The following is a 19,840-nucleotide window of genomic DNA, read 5'->3' as shown; positions in this document are numbered from 1 at the left end:
GCTCAGAGGCATCAGCAGGTGAGAGAGGGTGCCTGAGTCACCTGAGACCATGTCAGTGGTCTACACCTACCCCCACCCCAGGCAACCCAGAGTCAACCAGAAGCCTCCAGCTATCCCGTGCACTGTCTGACAGGATGGGGTCTGTGAGGGGCCAGAGCTGGCCACAGGGACGTGGGAAATGTGAGCCAGAGTAAAGGCAGTGCTCTGGGTGCATTTGTACTTTCCCTGTTGCTGTTATGTGTCCTGGTGCCAGAAATGAACATTCATTCAAAAGAAAACAGAAGGGGAGGTAATATTTTTAAATGGCTTCCCCCCAAAAATCAATGTCAGCTTCAAACGTCTGGAGAATTCAGGAGATGAAAACACCTCGCTGCCCTTCACTGTGATATGAACACATATTGCCCTTTCTGCAAAGCTCTTTCGACACTAAATTATAGAAGGAAACTTGAAGTCGTGGGGATCTTACATCCTCCAAGCCAGACTTATTAGGTCCAAAAATGCGGCCTTTCCTCCCCTTGGCAGGGAACCCTGGAAAAAGCAAGCGGGTGACACTGTCTCAGTTCTGGGGGAGGCAGGCAGGTGCCAACATCCCCCATGGTCCCAAGGTTGAGAGGAGGAAACAGACTTTTGAGGGTCGATTTCCAGGGCATTCCAAAGATGCCAGCTGAGGAGCTTATGGGGCTTGGGGAAGGGAGGGTTGGAGGGCAGTAGGAATACTGCAAAGCTCCCCGTACTGAAGGGCAATGCTCCTGGCAACCCACCCTCCAGTGGGAGCCCTGATGCTTGGGAATTCTGGGGGCTGGGTGGAGGATGAACATCTCCACCCTGTGCACTAGGAAACCCCCTCCCCAGGCGCAAAGCCAGCACGCCACCTGTCGCCCTCCCTGGTGCTTGGTGGTCCGAGAGGACTAACCTGGCGCCCTGCCCTCCACCCTTATCTCTTCTCCTAAGGACGGCCATGCTAGGTGGCCTCTTCCCATGATGCTGCAATCCCCCTCTACCATCTGTATCCTCACAGGTGACCTTGGTGGGCTCTCAACAATAAAATGGGGGAAACAACAGCCTCCTGTTTGGTGAAAAGGAGAGTGCACACACAGCAGGCTCTAGGCTGGTTCCCAGCCCCCTCTGGTGTAAAACCCTCTCAGACCTACCCATCAGAAGGCAGCTGACCCTAACTGCTGCATATCAGCCCTCTTGCTGGGGGAGATACAGGAACAGCTTCCCGGCTGGCATGGGGCCCCCAGTAACTACTGTATAAGAAGCAAAACCAGACAGATTAGAAGCCATCTCCCACTTTCCTACTCCCACCCAGAGTACAGGAGTAAAAGCCCCCTGGACAGCAGCCAGGCTCCACTCCGGTGCCGCTCTGCTTAGGGACCCAGAGGCAGAACAGCTTGCCTTGCCTTAAAGGGAATGGGAATTAACAACCTCCTCCAAGGGTCACATGCGCTGCAATGCCTCAACCAGATCAGCTGGGCTCTGCTGCTGAGGTCTAACTCAGCTCCCGCCTGCTGCAGCACCCCCACTCCTGTCCTCCACCCGCAGAGGCATTCCGCAGCAGAGCACCAGTGGGTGCTTGGAGTGCCACACCAGGTCACTTGCAAGAGCGAGAAGGCGAGGAGGGAAGGCACACAGCCACACTCTGGAATCAGGAATCCTCTTTTCCCTCTCCGGTCTTCCCTTTCCGGGTCCTCTCTCCCCTGTGCGTTCACACACAGCAGTGATGCCCAGCTCATTCCTATGCCATCCCAGCACACCATCCCCAGGGCCCCAGACCACAAACCACTGAGGCCACCCCTCAGCAGGTCCCCGAACCTGCAACCGCGAGGGAGGGGAGTTCTCAGTCCCTCTCAGTGAGGGACTCGATAGGCCACCCCGGCTCCACCATGAAAAGTCCCTATTTCCACAACAGAACCAAGGAGCTGTGAGGAGGGGTGGTCTCCGAAGCTCTTTGTCTCAGGAGAAAGGCTGAGGACAGGTGGACACTGGACAAATTAGCCAGCTCACATATACACACACACACAGGCCACCCTGCAGGGGCCCAGAGGACAAAGCAACCAAATCCCACTTCTGAGCCAAAAAGGCAGGCTGCCTGCAGTGTGGCAGGCGGCCTGCATCAGGACTGGCAGGCCCAGCTAACTTTCCAGGGCGCTGGGGTAGGCTTACATCCGCATGGCCAGCTCTCGCAGAGTCCAGCCCCATGCCTGACAGCTGTTCCCCCAAACAAGGGAGGGCCAATAAACACCCACCGTGACAGGTGCTGCCCCAGCTTCCACGGCCGGCCCAGGACAGCCTGAGTTACCATTTATATAATCTTCCAGGGCTGGGGCTGACATAGCCAACATGCAGGCAAGGTTATGAAAAATGCAAGTCCAGAGCCTTTGCATCCACAAAAACCAAACCTAAACAAAACCAAACCCCACCTGCATTTTACATGACTGGGTTTTAAGACTTCTCACATATCCATTTTGTGAACTAACGGGACATAGTGACAACACTTCCACGCTTTGCCCCAGAGGCGCCAGGGCCCACCATCCCTCACCATAAACAGACCCCAGGTGAAAAGCCCCTCAGACATCCCCAACTGGGGCATCCACACTCTGCAAGACGCAGTAAGGTGCTCATTTAAGAGCAGCTGAGAGTCCCCCAAACCACCCTGTGACCACTTGGACACAGGGCCCTGCAGCCCACACACTGCTTCTGCACAGACACAGACGATCCAGACAGCCTGGGTCAGTACAGCCCAGAGGAAGGAGCGGCACTGATCGGCACTGATCGGCACTGAAAGACACGCCCTCCAAGTGCCCAGTCTCCATCATGGGCCCACATCGTGCCACACTTAGACACCACACACTGGGAGATCCGACCTCCGTCACCCAGCCATCACCACACAGACCACCAGCGCAACCAACCACCCACCCAGAGGGTGACACACAGAGGGCCGCTGCCAAGGGTGGCTAAGGCCAGGCATGGCCCGATGCCAGAACGCACTCGCCCACCACCACCTGCGTCCATCTCGCCCCTCACCTGCAACTCGCACCAGGCCACCTCCACCCAGGTCTCCGTGTCCAGCCCCTTGTAGACCGTCTTGAAGGAGCCGCGCCCAAGCTCAATGTCGAACTTGAGGAAGCGGCCGTCCAGGGAGGTGGCCACAGCCTTGAGGTCGTCCTCGTCGTCCTCCTCCTCCTCGGGCTCCTCCCGGCGTGCGCGCCCGAGCTCTGGCCTCGCCTCGAGAGCCCCCACGTCCTCCTTCCTCGCGGCCGCCGCCGCCTCCTCCTCTCGGGGACCGCCCACGGGGGCAGGCGCGGGCGAGGGCGCGGGGTCCGGGCCAGGCTCCTGCGTGCCCGCGGGCTCAGGGCCGGGGTCGGCAAGGTCGCCCAGCGGCGCGGCAGGCGCGTCAGGAGTGGGGACTGCCGGGCGACCGCGGGCGCGCTCGGCGATGAGGCGGCGCGTCTTGCAGAATAGCAGCACCCTTCGCTGCAGCGGCTGCGGGGGCTGCGCGCCCGGCGACTCGGCCCCCTCCAGGCCCAGCGGCTCCTCCTGATCAGAATCCACCACGCTGCGTCGCAAGAAGCGCTGGGGCCCGGGCCGCGCCGCCCGCGCCCGCGGCACCGCCGCCGGCTCCGCCATGCCCGCGGGCCCCGCACCGCGCCCCGCCTCCATCAGTGCGCCGGGGGCGTCTCGGCGGCCGCCATCGTAGTCCATCTCTGCGAGCAAGGACACACAGGACCGTGTGAGCGCGGGCCTCGCCGCACCTGCCCGGGACGTGGGATGAGACAGCGCCGCCCCAGGGCCCACGGCCTGCCCGCCCCGGCCGCGGAGGAGCCTGCTGGGCTGTCCCTGGGGCGGGCGGGGGAAGGGGGCTGCAGACCGGACCAGGAGGCCGGGCTGGATGGGAGGGAGCCGTGCCCTGCTCAGGCCTGGGCCGGAGAGGAGCCCTGCTGGGCTGTCCCGGGGGACACGAGGGAGGCTGCAGAAGGGGCCGGAAGGCCGGGGAGAGGGACACCTGCGCCCTGCCCAGCCCCGGGGAAGGGGGCCTACTGGGATGTCCCTGGGAGGTGGGGGTGGTTAACACGGGGCCGGGAGGCCCGGGCTGGGGGAGTGCCCTGGGCCGCGGAGGGGTGAAGGAGGTTGGGGAAGAAGGAGGTAGTGGCCAGGCGGCGGCTCCACAAAGGACGCTGCCCGGGGCGCAGGAGGGGCGCGCGGGGAGGGGGATGAGGCGGCGCGGCGCGCACACAAAGGCGGCGGACGGGGGGCTCGGCACTCACAGGGCGAGCGGGCGCCGTCCATGCCCGCGGCTCGGCGGCCCGGGCGGGCGAGGCCGCGCTCAGGGCCAGGATCCGCGCTCGGGGCTGGGGTCTGCGCTCGGTCCGGGGTCGCTCTCAGGGCCGGGGTCTGCGCTCCAGACCCGGGTCACGCTCGGTGCCGTATCGCCGCGCTACTTCCTCCAGCCAGCCCGCTGCGGGGCCGCGCTCCCGGGTGCTGCTTCTGCTCCGCGCGGCTGCGCTCCCGCACCGGCTCAGACCCTGCGCGCGAGGAGGGCGGAGCATTCGGCTGCCCGCCCCCGGCCGGAGCGGCGGGGCGGGGCCTGGCACGCCCACCTGTCCTCCGGCGCGCGCGGCCACCTGCGGGCCAGCCCCCGGGGCCGCGCAGGCCCACTGCGGCCCTCATGTTCCCCCTCCGGCGGGTACTGCTGGCCCCTGAGGATCCTTGGAATGCCCCATGCGGCTGCTGGCCGCGAATGGTCTGTTATCCCCCCCTGCAAACCTGGCTTGGCCATCCTAGTTTGTCCACCTGGAAAGGCTGCCAGTTCCAAGACTCGGTCAGTCCAGGAAGACACCCTGAGTTGCAAGCCTATCCGTTTCAAGCCTGTCCATGATGACGTGCCTAGGCCTATCAAAGGGAAAACTGAGAAGGGATGGAGCTAAGCATGTTCCAGACAGACGCATGCAAGCCAGTCTGGCTTCCACCGTTCTCCCTGGGACATACTCGTGGCAAGTGGGCATCATGCCTGCCTGGTAATGGAGGAGATGACTGGCAATTCACGTCATCACCGGCAGACTGCTGCCCACCGACAGCTGGCAGATGTACATAATACGGCAGCAGTATCCCCACACATTGCAGCGGCAACCTAGGTGCTGGGGGACTACAGAGGACCTGTCCTTGACTCAGCGCTATGTGCTCTCTGAGCCCACAGAGGTAGTTTGGGCAGCCCTGTTTGCATACCTCTCATGACAGGGAGCTCACTCTCTCTGCCGGCCCATGACCCATGAGAACACAGCTAAGCAGTTAGGTCACAGTTTGCTCATCCATGAGATGGACATAATGGTCAGTGCACAGCTGGTGTTCGACAAATGCTTACAGAGGCAGGGAGGAAAGGAGACAGGGCCTACCCTCTGCCTCTGCTCCAGTCAGTCCCCAGCAAAGCCCACTGGTAGGAAGGTCAGGGTCTGGCCTTGCCCCCAGGGAGCCCCAGTCAAGAGGTACTTTTGAGGATGCGTGTGCCTTTCAGTGGGCTCAGGGGTCAGTCTAGTGGTCAGACCCAGTACAGCCGGGCCACCTCCCTGAGTGCCCCCCACAGGCTACTACATGGGGAGGTGGCTCCTCACTTGACTATGTGGGGCCCACCCCAGGGCAGGTGAAACAGTGGAGAACCCAGGTCCCATAAGGGGACAGGGGCAAATGGGGGGACTGTGCCAGGAGAGCAGAGTTGGAGGCAACAGGGGTATCTGGGGGTGATGGGGGCAGCAGGGATGTCCTGGGGTGATGGGGGCAGGGTAGGCTTCTCAGGGAACTGAAGGAAGGGTGCTGGGGCAGACAGATGGAGTGCGGGTATATGGACCTCGCAAGCTTGGGCTCTTAGGCCCTGGAACCTCCTGCAACTGGGTGGGCAAATAATGGGGCCCCTGGGGCTCTGGCCACTTGAGGAAGTCTCCCCATCCAGTGGGGGCCGAGAAGTTCTACAACACAGTTCTTTTCCTCTCTTATAATAAGATGATGTAACATTTCTTTTACTCTGTTCTCTGTAAAAATTTGAAAACATGTTGATTTTTTAAATAACAGCTTCATTGGGATATAATTTAGATACCATAAAATTCACTCTGTGTACAATTCAGTGGTTTTTAGTATATTCATAGAGTTGTGTGACCATCACCACTGTCTAATTCCAGAACATTTTTTATCACCCTCAAAAGAAACCCATGCCCATTAGCAGTCACTCCACATTACCCCTCTCTCAGCCCCAGGCTAGCAGTAATCTACTTTCCGACTCTATAGATTTGCTTATTCCTAGCATCACATATAAATGGAATCATACAACAGTCCTTTGTGACTGGCTTCTTTCATTCAGCATAATGTTTCACTTAGTCCACATTATAGCATATATCAGTACTTCTCTTCTTTTTGTGGCCATATTGATTTTTTAAGAGCAAGTACTCATTAAAGAAAGTTAAGATAGAAAAAGTAGAAATAAAAACTTTTTTAAGTTGTTACCCAAGTGTGATCCCATGGCACCTCCTGTGGCAGGCACATGTCTTTCCATGTGCAGCTGTCCACTCAGGAGACACTCAGAAGGCTTGCATCAAATAACCAAATAATGGGGACTTCCCTGGTGGTGCAGTGGTTAAGAATCCTCCTGCCAAGGCAAGGGACACGGTTTCAAGCCCTGGTCCAGGAAGATCCCACATGCCGCGGAGTAACTAAGCCCGTGTGCCACAACTACTGAGGCTGAGCTCTAGAGCCCGTGAGACACGACTACAGAGCCGATGTGACACAACTACTGAAGCCCACATGCCTAGAGCCCATGCTCTGCAACAAGAGAAGCCACTGCAATGAGAAGCCCGCACACCGCAATGAAGACTAGCCCCCACTCGCCACAACTAGAGAAAGCCTGTGCGCAGCAACGAAGACACAACGCAGCCAAAAAATTAATTAATTAAATAAATAAATTTATTTTAAAAAATAATAATAACCAAATAATGATTCAAACCTTTTCTTTCCTATGCAGCAAGTTACCATTTAATTTTACACAGGTAGGCTCACACCAGATGCTAGGTTCATATCCTAGCTGGTTCAGTCCAGAGAATGCGGCTTCAGCCCTCAGATGTCCTAGAATGTGCAGGTGTTTGAAATCCTCTACCCATCACCCTGCTGAAGTGAGCCTGCTGCCAGGTGTGGGGGATGCTATCAACACTCAGGCTCCCCTCAGGAACCACTCCCAAACTGCACCACTCAGTTCCTGGCCCTCAGGAATTTTGTTTTAATGGACACAACTTTTAGAAACAACTTTTAAACTTTTCTGGTTAAAAGTCTGAAGAAGAACAGCTAAGACCACTCAGTGGTCATTCCTACCCATTCAGTGGCCTGAGCCATGGGGGTGCAGATCAGTCTCAGTGGGGAACTGCTAGGTGGGCACAGAGGGCACCTGCACACCTTCAGACCAGCCTTCGACCTCTGCAGGAGTTGCGGTAAATTCGGGAGCTGGAGCACTGCGTTCGCCGTGACTGTCATCCTTGTTCACAGCCTGCCCTTCATTCTCAGCCTCTTAAGCACTCGGTAGAAGTAGACGGGGTGTGACTTCCTCTGGTTGCTCACAAGAGGTGATGTCAGTGTCCACCACCTGAGACCCACTGAGTGAGCCCTCTTTTAGTGTCTCAGAGCAGGATTGAAGTTGATCTGCAAAGAGAAGGACCAAGTGGCCCTAGAGACCTGCATGGATCACGAAATATGGAGACAGGCAGAAGAAAACACAGGTCATTTTCCACGTTTTCATCTCTCCTAAAGCCCCAGGAATTTTACCTAGGGATCTTGAGTAACTGATAGCCATACAAAATGGGGGTGGGTCACTGAGCCCAGCGGGTGGTGGGGCCTCAAGTAAGTCATGCTGCTGAAATAATAATAATGATGATGATCCCCAGTGCTGAGCTAAGTCTTTGCAGGAATTCTCTTGTCTTGCCCCACACTGTCCTAGAGGGCGCTGTTATCAGATAGGAAGCAGCAAAGAGGCAAAGAGACTTGCCTGAGTTAGTCGACCGCAGGCAGTGGGCCCAGAGGTGAACGAGGCCAACTTACCCACACCCCACAGTGAGCTGCCTCTCAGCCTGCAACGGCTGCCATCCAGCCTTTTCAGGACTTTGTGGCCAGTCCTTGCCCATCGACTTTCGCTAGCTCCAGGGGCCGGTCTTCGGCAAGCTGGCACATTCTCCATCGTGCCAGCTCTCTCTCATCCTCTCTTAGCAACTCTGTCCACATGGCCCCTGGAGCTCTAGCTCTGCTGGCTCTGCTGTCACATGCCCATGACCCAATCCACCTTCAGCTCCACCCCATATAGCACTGGGGCTGGGAGTCTGTGCTCCACCTCTCCCAGCCCCCAGCGACTTCAGGGAGGCATTGCCAGAGGAGGTGCTGGTGGCAGCAGACTGGAAGGGGCTGCCATCCACATCCACTGGGGAAGGGGTAGAAAGAGCTCTCCATCAGGCTTCTTTTAGTCCCCAGAGCCAGTCACACAGCTCCACTCCCCTTTGAGGAAGCAGCCAGAGCGCAGCAGCTTCCCCTTCTACACTCCCAATCCCCGGGGGGCTGAGCATCCCCTGGGGTGGCTTTCCCTCCAAGCTTCCTTCTGTCCATACCCAGAGTGTGCGCTGCAGTCTGGGTTTCAATGGGAGCAGAGCCCCCATTGTGCTCACTCAGCCCTGCCAGCACCTGGCATCTAACCCCTGGTATTGAATGGATTTCCACCCAGTCTCAGCCTCAGCTCTCTCCTCAACTCTAAACTCCTTCCTCTTAGGGGGTCCGTCTTAATGGGCAGGCCGAGGAGTCAGGACCCTCCTTCAATTCTAGCTTGACCTCAGGCCCAACCACATCTATCCACTGCCCTTCAGAGCAGCCACATCCCGGTGAGGCCCCAAATTCTGGGCTATGTTCTCCTCTTGGTCTTGATGGTGCATGCCAGCCCTTGCTCACCGTGGATCCGCTGCCTCTGTCTCATCCTGCTGCCCAAATGGATTCACTGAGCAGATTGGCCCAGGCTTCCTGGAAAGCAGTTCACAGTTGGAGCAAGAATCTAAAAAATGTTTATACCCTTTAAGTCAGTAATTCCCTTTTGGGGAATGTGTACAAGTGAAGTGATCAGCTATGCAGATAGTGGTGCATAAAGATGTTCACTGAAGGGTTGTTTATAATAAGCATTAGGAATAACGTAAATTTTCAGCAATTGGAATATGGCTCAGTAAACTGTGTTATTCCTGTGTAGTCAAATATGATGAAGCCATTTAAATGCGCTTCATGGAGTTTTATAATGAGGCAGGAGATAATTTGAAGTGACAGTGCACAGGAGAAAAACCGGAAGGGAACACACCAAAATGTTAGCAGTGGATGCTTCTGCTTTTGTGCATTTTTCTGCACTTTGGACAAGAGGCAACTCCACCTAATGTCTGGCCTGTGTCTTCGGGAGAGAGGGGCACACTGATCCAGGAAGGGTCTAGAGGCATGGATCCGATTCAAATCCTGGCACCACGCGTTGGCCATGACCTTCAATTCATTAATTAAGTTCTCTGAACTCCAGTTTCCTCAGTCACCAGGTGGCAGTGGCACCCAGTTCCCAGGGTTGTGAAAGAATTGCTAAAGGAATCCCCAGGCGTCCAGCAGCCCAGTAGGACTGAAACATGATAGCCATCCTGGACTCTGGCCACCTCCTGCCTTGCCACCTGTCTCCTTGCCGGTGGGACCTGCCATGGAGAGAGGAATGGCCCCGATTCAAGAGAGCCATTCAATCCCCATTTCCACAGGGGGACATGGAGGTTTGAGGTCTTAGTGATTTGCTCAGGACCACAGAGCTAGCCAGTGGAGGGGCAGACATGTGGGCTCGTACAGACAGAGCAGAGAGGAGCATGGAGAGCCAGGTGCCACAGTGGCTTGGCAGGGGTCCTCAGACCAGAGCCACGCCACTGTCCAGGGCAGGTTCTGACTGGTGGCCGAGTCAGGTTGTCCTGCCAGCTGGGGTAGCTGACTACCCCAGGGGTTCCCAGGGGTCTCTCCCACCCAGAGTTTCCACTTTACACTCAGTGGGCCCCATCAGCCCCCATCAGCTCCCAGGGGAGCCACACAATTTTCCATGTGATGCAGAAGAGGCATTTTCCTCTGGCTGGAGACTCAGCCTGCTTGACTTGGGGTTTTCCAGCAGACCCGGCTCGAATTGCAATGCCTGCCCCTGGGGATGCCTGTTCATTCAGAATGAAGAGGTGCCCAGGTGACATAATATGTCATCAAACACCTGTCGAGTCTACTGGGGGCCAGGCCCAGTGCACACAGTGGAAAATGGCCACATCACGTGAGGAAGCACTGCCTGTCTTTCAGCTATGCTTCCTTCTGCGGTGGCTTCATGCACAGTCTGACCCTTCCTGGAGAAGGCACGCATGTCCACCAGCAGCGCCACGTCGAAATTCCCAGCTTTTCCCTCCATAGCCCTAGAGAAAGCCCAAGAACGGAATGTCTTTAGTTGACAGGTCACGTGGTCATCCCTGAACCACCCCTGTAGACAGGGCTGGGATGTTCTGATGTGCCAGACTGGGCACGTGTCTCCCATGGGTCCAAGGACTGCACGTGGGAGGAGGGCTTGTTCCAAAATAAGGGGAAGCATCCCACCTACACCCTGGAGTTGACCTTGGGGAAGCAGGCTTGGTTCCCCTTTGAAGAACTGCACCAACCTCCAGGGAGCCCCACGCACGCTTCCTACCCTCGTGGCCTCAGTTTTCTCATCTGCTAAATGGCTCACCTCATCACGCCACGCAAGGGAGAATGCGAGGCCCCAAGACAACCTGGCACAGGTTGAGTAGGTGCTCATTAAACACTAATGCCGCCGTCCTGGGCTCAGTGCTCCGCACACACCTGCCAAAGAAGCAGGTCAGAGCCGCTGGGGCCATCAGGCTGCAACATGTTTTTCTAGAAGGTTTTATGTGAACTACACATCCAGGAATGAAGTCACTGATCAATAACCCACAGCAGTGACCCCTCAATTAACAAATACTTATCGGTCTTAGAGACAGAATTGCCATTTTGCAAGATAATTGAGCACCAATGACCAGAAGCATACTCTGCTTTGAATAAGGACCTGAAATATGACTGGCATCCACAGGGCATCAGCGGGGTACTACAGGCAGCCTCAGGGCCTGGGGTGATCTCTGCATCATTATCACAGGGACAGCCAGGCAGGAGCTGAGCCCTAGAGCCCACAGGATAAGGATGTGGGGCATAATGTGCTGTGTTGGGGCTTGACATGTTTCTGGTCTGTGTCTCTGAGGATGTGAGTGGTGGGGGGGGGGGGGGGGCAGGGTGCCTTGGTTCTGAAGCTGAGGGGCGGCGGCCAGCGCAGACACCAGCAAGAGCAAAGTAGGTCTTTTAACAGGAGGAGAAACCGAGGCTCAGAGATGAAAAGGGCAAGAGCATACAGTGAGCAGGCTACAGAGCCAGGGCTCCAGGTTCAAAAGAGGCTTCGTCTCAGCTAGAGGGAGCTTTCCATGAACATTCGTCAGATGTGTGCGTGTGTTGGGGGGAACTTCCAGACACAAGAGCAACAGGGGACTGGGCAGGGAAGAGAGAGGGGGGATTTAAAAAGGAAAGGTAAAAAATAAAATTAAAAATAAAAAGGAAAGGTAGGGGATTTCCCTGGTGGCACAGTGGTTAAGACTCTGTGCTCCCGATGCAGGGGCCCCGGATTTGATCCCTGGTCAGGGAACTACATCCCACATGCATGCTGCAACTAAAAGTTCATATGCCACAACTAAGGAGGCCACGTGCCACAACTAAGGAGTCCATGAGCCACAACTAAGGAGCCCACCTGCCACAACTAACACCCGGCATTACCAAATAAATAAATAACTTTCTTTTTAAGAAAAGGAAAAGTAAAACTGACCAAATTTTAAAATACTAAGAAATAAGATCAAAAGGCAGGCATTTCCTTGAGGAAAAAGATTCACAGCAGATACAAAAGGTAAGGGGAGTTATCATTAATATGCAAAAACTCATATGAGTCAGTATGGGTTCAGTATGAGTGGAAAAATCCAAATTCCCAAAAGAAAAGAGAGTGAAAGTCACGTTCAGACAAGCACAGAAAGTCATGGAATGTGTAGAACCACAGTTTCATCTCTCCAGGAACTGTCATAAGGCAAGACAAACAGGCATCTTCACGTGGAGATTAGCAGTCCTGGTTTAATAATAAGGTCCGATGCAGACAGGCAAGCTGTGAGCAAGTCAGTTGGTCCAACCTTTCAGGAAAGCAGCTTGGAAAAGCCTCACACTTATTCTTACTTTGATTCACTTTTGGGATCTACCCTGAGGAAAGCAAAGATTTAGACCTAGAGTGGTTTACCTTAGAGTTACTATAAATGCCAAAAGATTGGAAATGACAAAATTCCAGGGGGAGGCCTGGGTGACCCTTCATTATCCTAGGCCAAAGGGTTTATGATCACTTGTTACTGCAGCAAATGTGGACTGATACACTCCACACTGGATTCCTGGCACAAGAAAGCTTGGTGGATCCTGGAAGCTCAAGGAACAATTGTTAAAAGAGCAAATAAAGGAATGATCTCAAAGAAAATACACCAGATATCAGCAGTGGTTATTTCTATTTGGGTGAATTCCATTTTTTGCTTTTATGCCTTTCTGGCAGCCACAGCTGTACCATGCACTCACCTGCTTGGCCAACCCTGAACCAGATGCTGAATCAGAAGTTTATGCATTTGTAATTGTGTCAGATTTTGTCAAATCGCTCTCAGGAGATGTCGTACCAATTTACACTCCCACCAGTGATGTAGACATGCCCACAAAGCACGTTAATTGACTTTTGCATTAGGAGAAACGCCATATCCCAGCAAGGCTTTAATTTCCATGTCTCCCATCATGCGTGAGCTCAGCCTCTGCCCGTGGGTCCAGACCAGTTTTCTTTTCTTTGAGCTGTCCTCATAGGGGCTGACGTCTCCCTGCCCTGCCGACCCCCAGAACACCTTCGCTCAGCTTCTGAGTGGCTGGCTCTGTCTCTTCCGTCAGCCATAGGGTCAGAAGTCACCTCCACAGAGAGGTGAGGTCCCTGAGGGGCCCACAGCCCTGCCTGAACTCATCCTGATCGAAGCATCTGCTTCTCCGTAATAGACACTCAGGTCCCAGCCCAGGGACCTTGCCCTTCTAGTGCTGGTACCTCCATCTTCCCAGCCGGCCCTGAGCCAGTTGGAGATGAATCTTTGCTAACTGACCCATCTCACTCTTCTGAGCTCCCCACTGAGCAAGGCCTTTAGCCTCAAGACAGAGGCCTGTATGTGGCCATCAGGAATGTGGCCTGGACTCAAGTCCAGCCCCTGGGCCACTGTAGGCCACACCACCCTGAGGGAGAGATGCCTAGGCTGCAATAAGTTCACCTCTTGCGCCTCAGTTTCCTATCTGCCAATCCCCAATGTCACCATAAATATGACAGAGCAGACATCTGCAGTGCTTCCAGTAGGCAGCCTAGGCCAGAACATAGGAGGATCGGTCACTGCAGCTCTAGGCAGCTAAGGACCACGCCCCTGAGCTCTCCATCCTCCCCCAGATTATGCTGGGGCTGGGTCAGCGTCTCCCCTCCCAGGGCCCACTGTCAGCCTGTGCCATGGTTGGGGTGAGGGGCTGCTGGATTGATCAATTAGTCCATGCCTGGTCCCTGCCAGCCAGACCCCCCACTCCGTGGTCCCCATGGCTGCCTGCAGCCCATGCCCGGCTCCGGTGGTAGAGGCCAGCATCCCCCACACCACATGGACTGATGACTGTGGGCAGTGCTGACTGGAGTCCAGGGTGTTCTCAGGGTGGCACCTGGAGAGGGGCTAGCATGGTCCAGAGGTGCACAGGGACCGGCCATTCACAAAGCACCAGCACCAGCATTCACTCGCGGGGTCCCAAGGTAGCCTGGCCCAAAGGAGGTGATCTCCGCAAGGGCAGGGACATCCATCAGGTCACCTCAGCTGGGTCTCCGTGAGGCTGCATCCTGCTCTCTTCAGAGTGACCCAACCCCCCTCAGTCCCTCCCTCCCTGCAGCCCGGGCAAGCCAGGGCGTGAACACCTGCTTTGAGAGCAACAGCTTGGGACTCCATTCACAGCAGCATTTTGATCCCACCTTTTCCAACAAGAATACAGCATAGGACTCAGCATTCCGGGAGCCCAGCAGGTCTCTCACACTCCAGCTGCTGCCTGTTTCCCTCCACAAGGAGGTGCCGGCTTCCGTGTCCTCAGAGGCATTTTCTACACGTGGACCCTTTCCCTCCTGGGTTTGCCCAAGTGGGGGCAGGCCAGGCACGCTGCTGCCTCACTTTCCTCAAAATTCTGGACATTGGTTTGTCTATTTATATTGTAAACACTTTCTACTGCAAAATGCAAAACAAACCCAGAAACATGCATTAAACAGACTGAAGAATCACTACAAAGTACACACTCACGTGACACCTGCGGTGATGCCAGAACTCTGTCCTCCTGGGTCCTGACACCCCAGAGGTGGCCCCAACCCTGCTTTCACAGTAATCACAGCCTGGATGCTGTTTTGTTGTCTGTCGTTTTGCTACCAAATGAACACCTGCAAACCTTGCATATGACTTTGCCAGGGCAAGGGCAGGGCAGGAGAGGCACCGGGTGAGCCTTTCCGACCTCAAAACCACAAGGGCCCAGGGAGCCTAGCTCGAGTCTGAACGCCCTGTCTGCAATGTCATGGAGCAGGGCGTCACACCCAGAAGTCCTGCTGCTGCTTCCACTGAGAGCGTCCACAAGGCCTGTGGTCGGTGTGTAGGTGCCTGCAGCACGGAGGACCATGGCCCTATACTCCGTCACTCAGGTGACACTGATGGGCTGTTTGGGGAAGGTTGCTCAGAACATCCTAGTGAGGGTTCCCACACTTCCCTTGGGCCTGTGCCAGCAGGGGAGCTGCTCTCATGGTGGGCAGTCCTGGGGGGCCGTCCCACTCCCCCCAGCGCTCCCCGGGGAACCTAGCCCAGCCAATGGGTGAGTGGACCTTGCTGTATTCACGCTCATTGAAGACCATCACTTCCAGTTCACCTTCCTCTGTTGATGGCCACGTGGCGTTTTGTTGCACCATGTGCCATGTTTATCTTCCCAAGCCCTGTTGCGGGCATTTTGATGACTCCACCCTTTTGCTTCTTCAAAAACAGAATAACCTGTGGAAATGCAGCTCATGGGGTAAATACCTAGACGTGGAGTCAGCTAGCCCCAGCACCCCTATCCACACCAAGGTCCCATCCAGGTCCCCAAACTCAGCTGAAACTAACAAAGCCTGTCGGCCTTGGCTTTCACCAGCCCGCCCTGCTGAAACGGGAGGCCACACCTCAACTCTTCAGGGTCTGCACATGGTCCTCCCACTGGCAGGGTGGAGGCCAGAGCCAGCCCTGTGAACTCTCTCACAGATGGGGCCTCTCTCCCTCACTCCCACCTCGGAAATCACCTCGCACCCACCTTTTCTAGTATTTAAGGCATTTTCTTTGAGCTAAGTGCTTGCATCCCCATAAACATCTGCTACTTCTTCTCTTATGTATTGACTGAAGCAGTGTGCTATCAGAGAAAGTTCTGAGAAGGCGACTTCACCTATAACCCCAACTCCCAACCTGACAGCCACCATGCTGTGCTGTGTCCCCTCTAGACTATTCATGGGCACACGTGTTTCAAAGTGTGTTCATTCATTCCTTCAGCAAACACTCACTAGGTCTTTCCTAGTGGGTCCAGGACCCAGCCCAGAACAGTCTAGTCACTGATGAGATTCAAAGACCAATTCCCACCTGATCCAAGCAGTGTCTATGTTCATCGCCGACTCTGCAGGTTCCCTGTGGAGGGGGGCTGGGAGGTGAATGGTTTCCCTGGGAGCACCGAGCCTGCAGCCTTGCACCCTCATCTTCTTCCACAAGAATTTAACACAAATGGCGCGAGGCCCTGCAGCCACAGGTGGAGGCAGCCAGGAGGCGCAGCGGTCTTGAGCGGGTGGTGGCACCCTTCTCCAGCCTCGGTTTCCCCACTTGCAAGGTGAGGACGGGTAGATGAGTGAATGAATGAGGTAGTCTCTGCTCAAAGGATTAGAGGATGGAAAGAAGGGAAGGAGAGAGGGAGGGAGGGACACAGAGAAGGAGGGAAGGGAGAAGGTGGAAGGAAGGAGGGAGGGAAGGGAGGAAAGATGAATAGGCAAAAAGACAGGATCACGATCTATTAAGGATAAACTAGGAAGTTGCCCCCGTATGGTCAGCTGTGAAACCCTGGACAGGTTCACTGACCTCTCTGAGCTCTCCTTGTTGACCTGCAGGATGGAAACTATAATAATAGAGGGGAAGATAGCTTATCCTGGATTCCCAGCACCTGGAGCTCCCAGACCCGGCACTGTTCTGGCATTTTTCTTGTCTGTGCACTTTAAGAAGCACATCGTGGTGCTCAGTGCCCAGTCATGGTCAGCTCGTGATATACACCCTGCTGTGCTGGGCTCCTCAGGGTGGGGAGGTGCTGCTTCTATCTGACTTCACCCTAAACTCACTGCGGATCAGCAGTTCAGTCGCAGGGCCAATTATAAAACAGTGTTTATTTGTTATTTAGTTGAATAACTTAATCTACTCTGAGGTACTGTGTGTACCTCTGGAGATATTTTTTGAATGCACGCATGTTGTGCATGACAGAGAAAATCAACATCATCTGGTCCAGCCCCCAGCTGATACAGGAAGCCCCTCCCCGGGACCTGAGGGGTGACAGCCAGCCCTGTTGGCATCTCTCCAGGATGGGAGCACACGGCCTTCAAGATGCCCAGACTTACTGCAGACCTGATGTTCCTGTGCTGTAACAGCCAAGCAGGGTCCCAGAAACAGTGAATATCCCCATCCCACCTACATAGCCAGGCCCCCAGCTGTGCTCCTGTCTGCCACATTGCAGTTTTCCATCACATCCCCCGACCTAGCCCCAAAGAAAGAATCACAGTGTGAAATGAATGAGGACATGAATGTGACAGAAAGCTGGAAATATGTGGAAACTGGGCAGAAATGTTTAAGAATGCCCTGGGTTGGGGGGCCAGAGTTGCAAGGACATGACCAACCCTCAGCCGCCACATATCACACTGAGCAAGAAAGTCTTTTTTTAATTGAGACATCACTTATATGCCATAAAATTCCCCTTTTAAAGTGTACAATTCAGGAGTTGTTAGCACATTCACGGACTTATGCAACCATCACCACTAATCCAGAATGTTCTCGTCACCCCCAAAGGATACCCCGCCCTCCCGACTGAAGCAGGGAGCACGATGGCCTTCAACTACCACCACCTACCTCTTCTACTGAAGAGATGAAACAAAACGTAGAAACGATGTTTGCACTGAAGACCAGAAAAGGAGATACTACAAGACTGAAGACAGAGGTAAGCTAAGAAACACCCACAGCAGTGACCAGCCCAAGTTCTTTGAAAAGTGTCTCAGAGATGTCAACTGTTCTTTCAAGATTCAAGATGGACAAGAAGCAATTGACTGGCTTCTTGGTTTAGCTGTTAGTCTTGAATATGGAGATAAGGCTGAAAAATACAAGGACTGGGTACCTGATAATGCACAAAATGCTGACAATGCAACTAAAAATGCAGAGCCCGGGATCAATTTGGATGTAAATAATCCTAATTTTAGGGCTGGTGTCATGGTCCAGGCTAACTTTCAGAGTCAGCTCATGGTGGTTACCTGGCAGTGCTTCAGGCAATTCGCATTTTGGTCCAGGAGCCCTGACACGGGATGTAGCTGCTAGCACAAACCCAGCAGAAGAGGGCTTGCCTGTTGGTTTAGACAAGTATATTCTTGGTTTTGACACAAGAGACGTGGTCCTTAATGAAGGTCAAATTCTGCACTTGCTGCATATAGAAGAGCTCAGAGAGCTGCAGACAAAAATTAATGCAGCCAGAGTGGCTGTTCAGGTGATTACTGCTGATCCAAAGACAGACCACAGACTGGAGAAAGTTGGAAGATGAACATTTCAGAACTTTCGCTTCCCCTTTACCTAGTACTCTCTGGCATATATTTGGAAATCAAATACCACATTTTCAATGGAAGAATCCCAGAAATTTGACTATGTTCTAGAGAGGTACCATCATTGCCTTTTCTTTAATAAAGTTTAGGAAAGTGGAAAACGAAAAATAGATCCTGTACCCGTCAGGCAATCACTCACCACTCCAGGCCCCCCAGACCTTGGCAAACACGAGTCTACTTTCTGTCTCTGGATCTGCCTATTCAGGACATTTTATATAAATAGAATCATACCATACATGACCTTTTGTGCCTGGCTTCCTGCACTCAGCATGTTTTCCAGATTCATCCACATCGTAGCATGTACTGGCACTTCATCCCGTTTATGGCTGATTAATATTCCATTGTTTGGATACACCACATCTTGTTTAATCCATCATCCAATGGTGTATGTTTGGGTTGTTTCTGTTTTTTGGCTATCATGAACATTCGTGTACACGTTTTTGTATATATCTAAGTGGAGTTGCTGGGTCGTAAGGTAATTCTGTGTTAACTGTTTGAGGAACCACCAAACTGTTCTCCACAGTGGCTGCACCATTTTACCTTCCCACCAGCAGTGTATGAGGGCTCCAATTTCTCCACATCCTTACCAACACTTATTTTCCATTTTTTCTATTCTAACCATCCCAATGGGTGTGAGGTGGTATCTCACTGTGGTTTTGATTAACATTTGTGATGTTGAGCATACTTTCACGTGCTTACTGACCGTTTGCATATCTTCTTGGGAGAAATGTCTATTCAAGTCCTTTGCCCATTTTTTTTTTTTTTTTTTTTGCAGTACGCGGGCCTCTCACTGTTGTGGCCTCTCCCGTTGCGGAGCACAGGCTCCGGATGCGCAGGCTCAGTGGCCATGGCTCACGGGCCCAGCCGCTCTGCGGCATGTGGGATCTTCCCGGACCGGGGCACGAACCCGTGTCCCCTGCATCGGCAGGCGGACTCTCAACCACTGCGCCACCAGGGAAGCCCCCCCCTGACCATTTTTGAATCGGGTTGTCTTTTTGTGGTTGAGTTTTAGGAGGTCTCTACATATTCTGGACGCTAGACCCTTGTCAGATCTGTGAATTGCCAATATTTTCTCCCATTCTGTGGGTGGTCTTTTCACTCCCTTAATAGTGTCCTTTGATTCCAAAAGTGTTTAATTTTGATGAAGTGTATCTGTTTTTCCCTTGGTTGCCTGTGCCCAACAAAACCTTTGACTAAATTCTCCACACTCCTTAGACAAAGTCCTGTGCCCTCTCCCTGCTCAGTCTCCTGGACAGCAGGTCCATTCTCAGACCCTGGTGCGCTGCGCCCCCTGGTGGCGCCTGGCCATTCAGGACACGTGGGCGATCCAGGCAGCAAGGCACAATCAGGCTCTGAGGGCATCAACGTTAGATGTGACAAAGCAACATCTGTGCTCAAGGCTACTTTCTTCCTCTGGGAAGAGAGAAAGAGGAAAACATTGCCGCTTCCCAGTCCCAGACACAGCTGACCACTGGCCATCTCTCTTTGTATCCTGCCCACTATACTGTGAGGTGAAGATTCCAGTCCGCACTCTACAGAGGAGGAAGCTGAGGTTTGGGGAAGTGCAGTAAGTGCCCAAGGTCCAGAGTTACTGATGGAGCTTCAGGGACGAGCTCTTTCATTTATTCTTTCAACAAACATTTGTGAGGATGTATCCCCACAAAGACCCCAGCTGAGCCCTGACCAACTCAGTCAGGGACAGACTTAACAGGATTGATGCCATTGGGAACTTCAGGCCAGGACCCCAAGGATCCTGGCCCGGGGTCTGGGGTCAGCGTTTGGTGGGGA

The 19,840-nt window shown here is 54.1% G+C and overlaps 1 protein-coding gene and 1 pseudogene across 9 annotated transcripts in view; one reads left to right on the top strand and one right to left on the bottom strand.

The window, feature by feature from the left end:
- The window catches only part of WNK2 (WNK lysine deficient protein kinase 2), a 155,740-nt gene extending 151,224 nt beyond the window's left edge, over positions 1–4,516 (bottom strand). For all 9 annotated transcript variants that reach the window (XM_027098354.1, XM_027098356.1, XM_027098357.1 and 6 more), the window contains exons 1-2: positions 4,269–4,516; positions 3,028–3,707 (exon numbers count right to left, since the gene is read on the bottom strand). In XM_027098354.1, coding sequence (XP_026954155.1) covers positions 3,028–3,705 — 678 coding nt within the window. In that variant the 5' untranslated portion in view covers positions 3,706–3,707; positions 4,269–4,516. The remainder of the gene's footprint in view (positions 1–3,027; positions 3,708–4,268) is intronic.
- A 4,766-nt stretch (positions 4,517–9,282) lies between these two features.
- LOC113615682 (RNA transcription, translation and transport factor protein-like) lies at positions 9,283–17,994 on the top strand (annotated as a pseudogene).
- The last annotated feature ends 1,846 nt before the right edge of the window (positions 17,995–19,840 follow it).

The sequence above is a fragment of the Aethalodelphis obliquidens genome, unplaced genomic scaffold (assembly GCF_003676395.1).
Source record: "Aethalodelphis obliquidens isolate GAN/ISIS:26980383/991018 unplaced genomic scaffold, ASM367639v1 scaffold122, whole genome shotgun sequence".
In the NCBI taxonomy this organism is placed as follows: domain Eukaryota; kingdom Metazoa; phylum Chordata; class Mammalia; order Artiodactyla; family Delphinidae; genus Aethalodelphis; species Aethalodelphis obliquidens.
The sequence above is the reverse complement of the archived record's forward strand: the minus strand, read 5'-3'. Positions and strand labels throughout refer to the sequence as shown.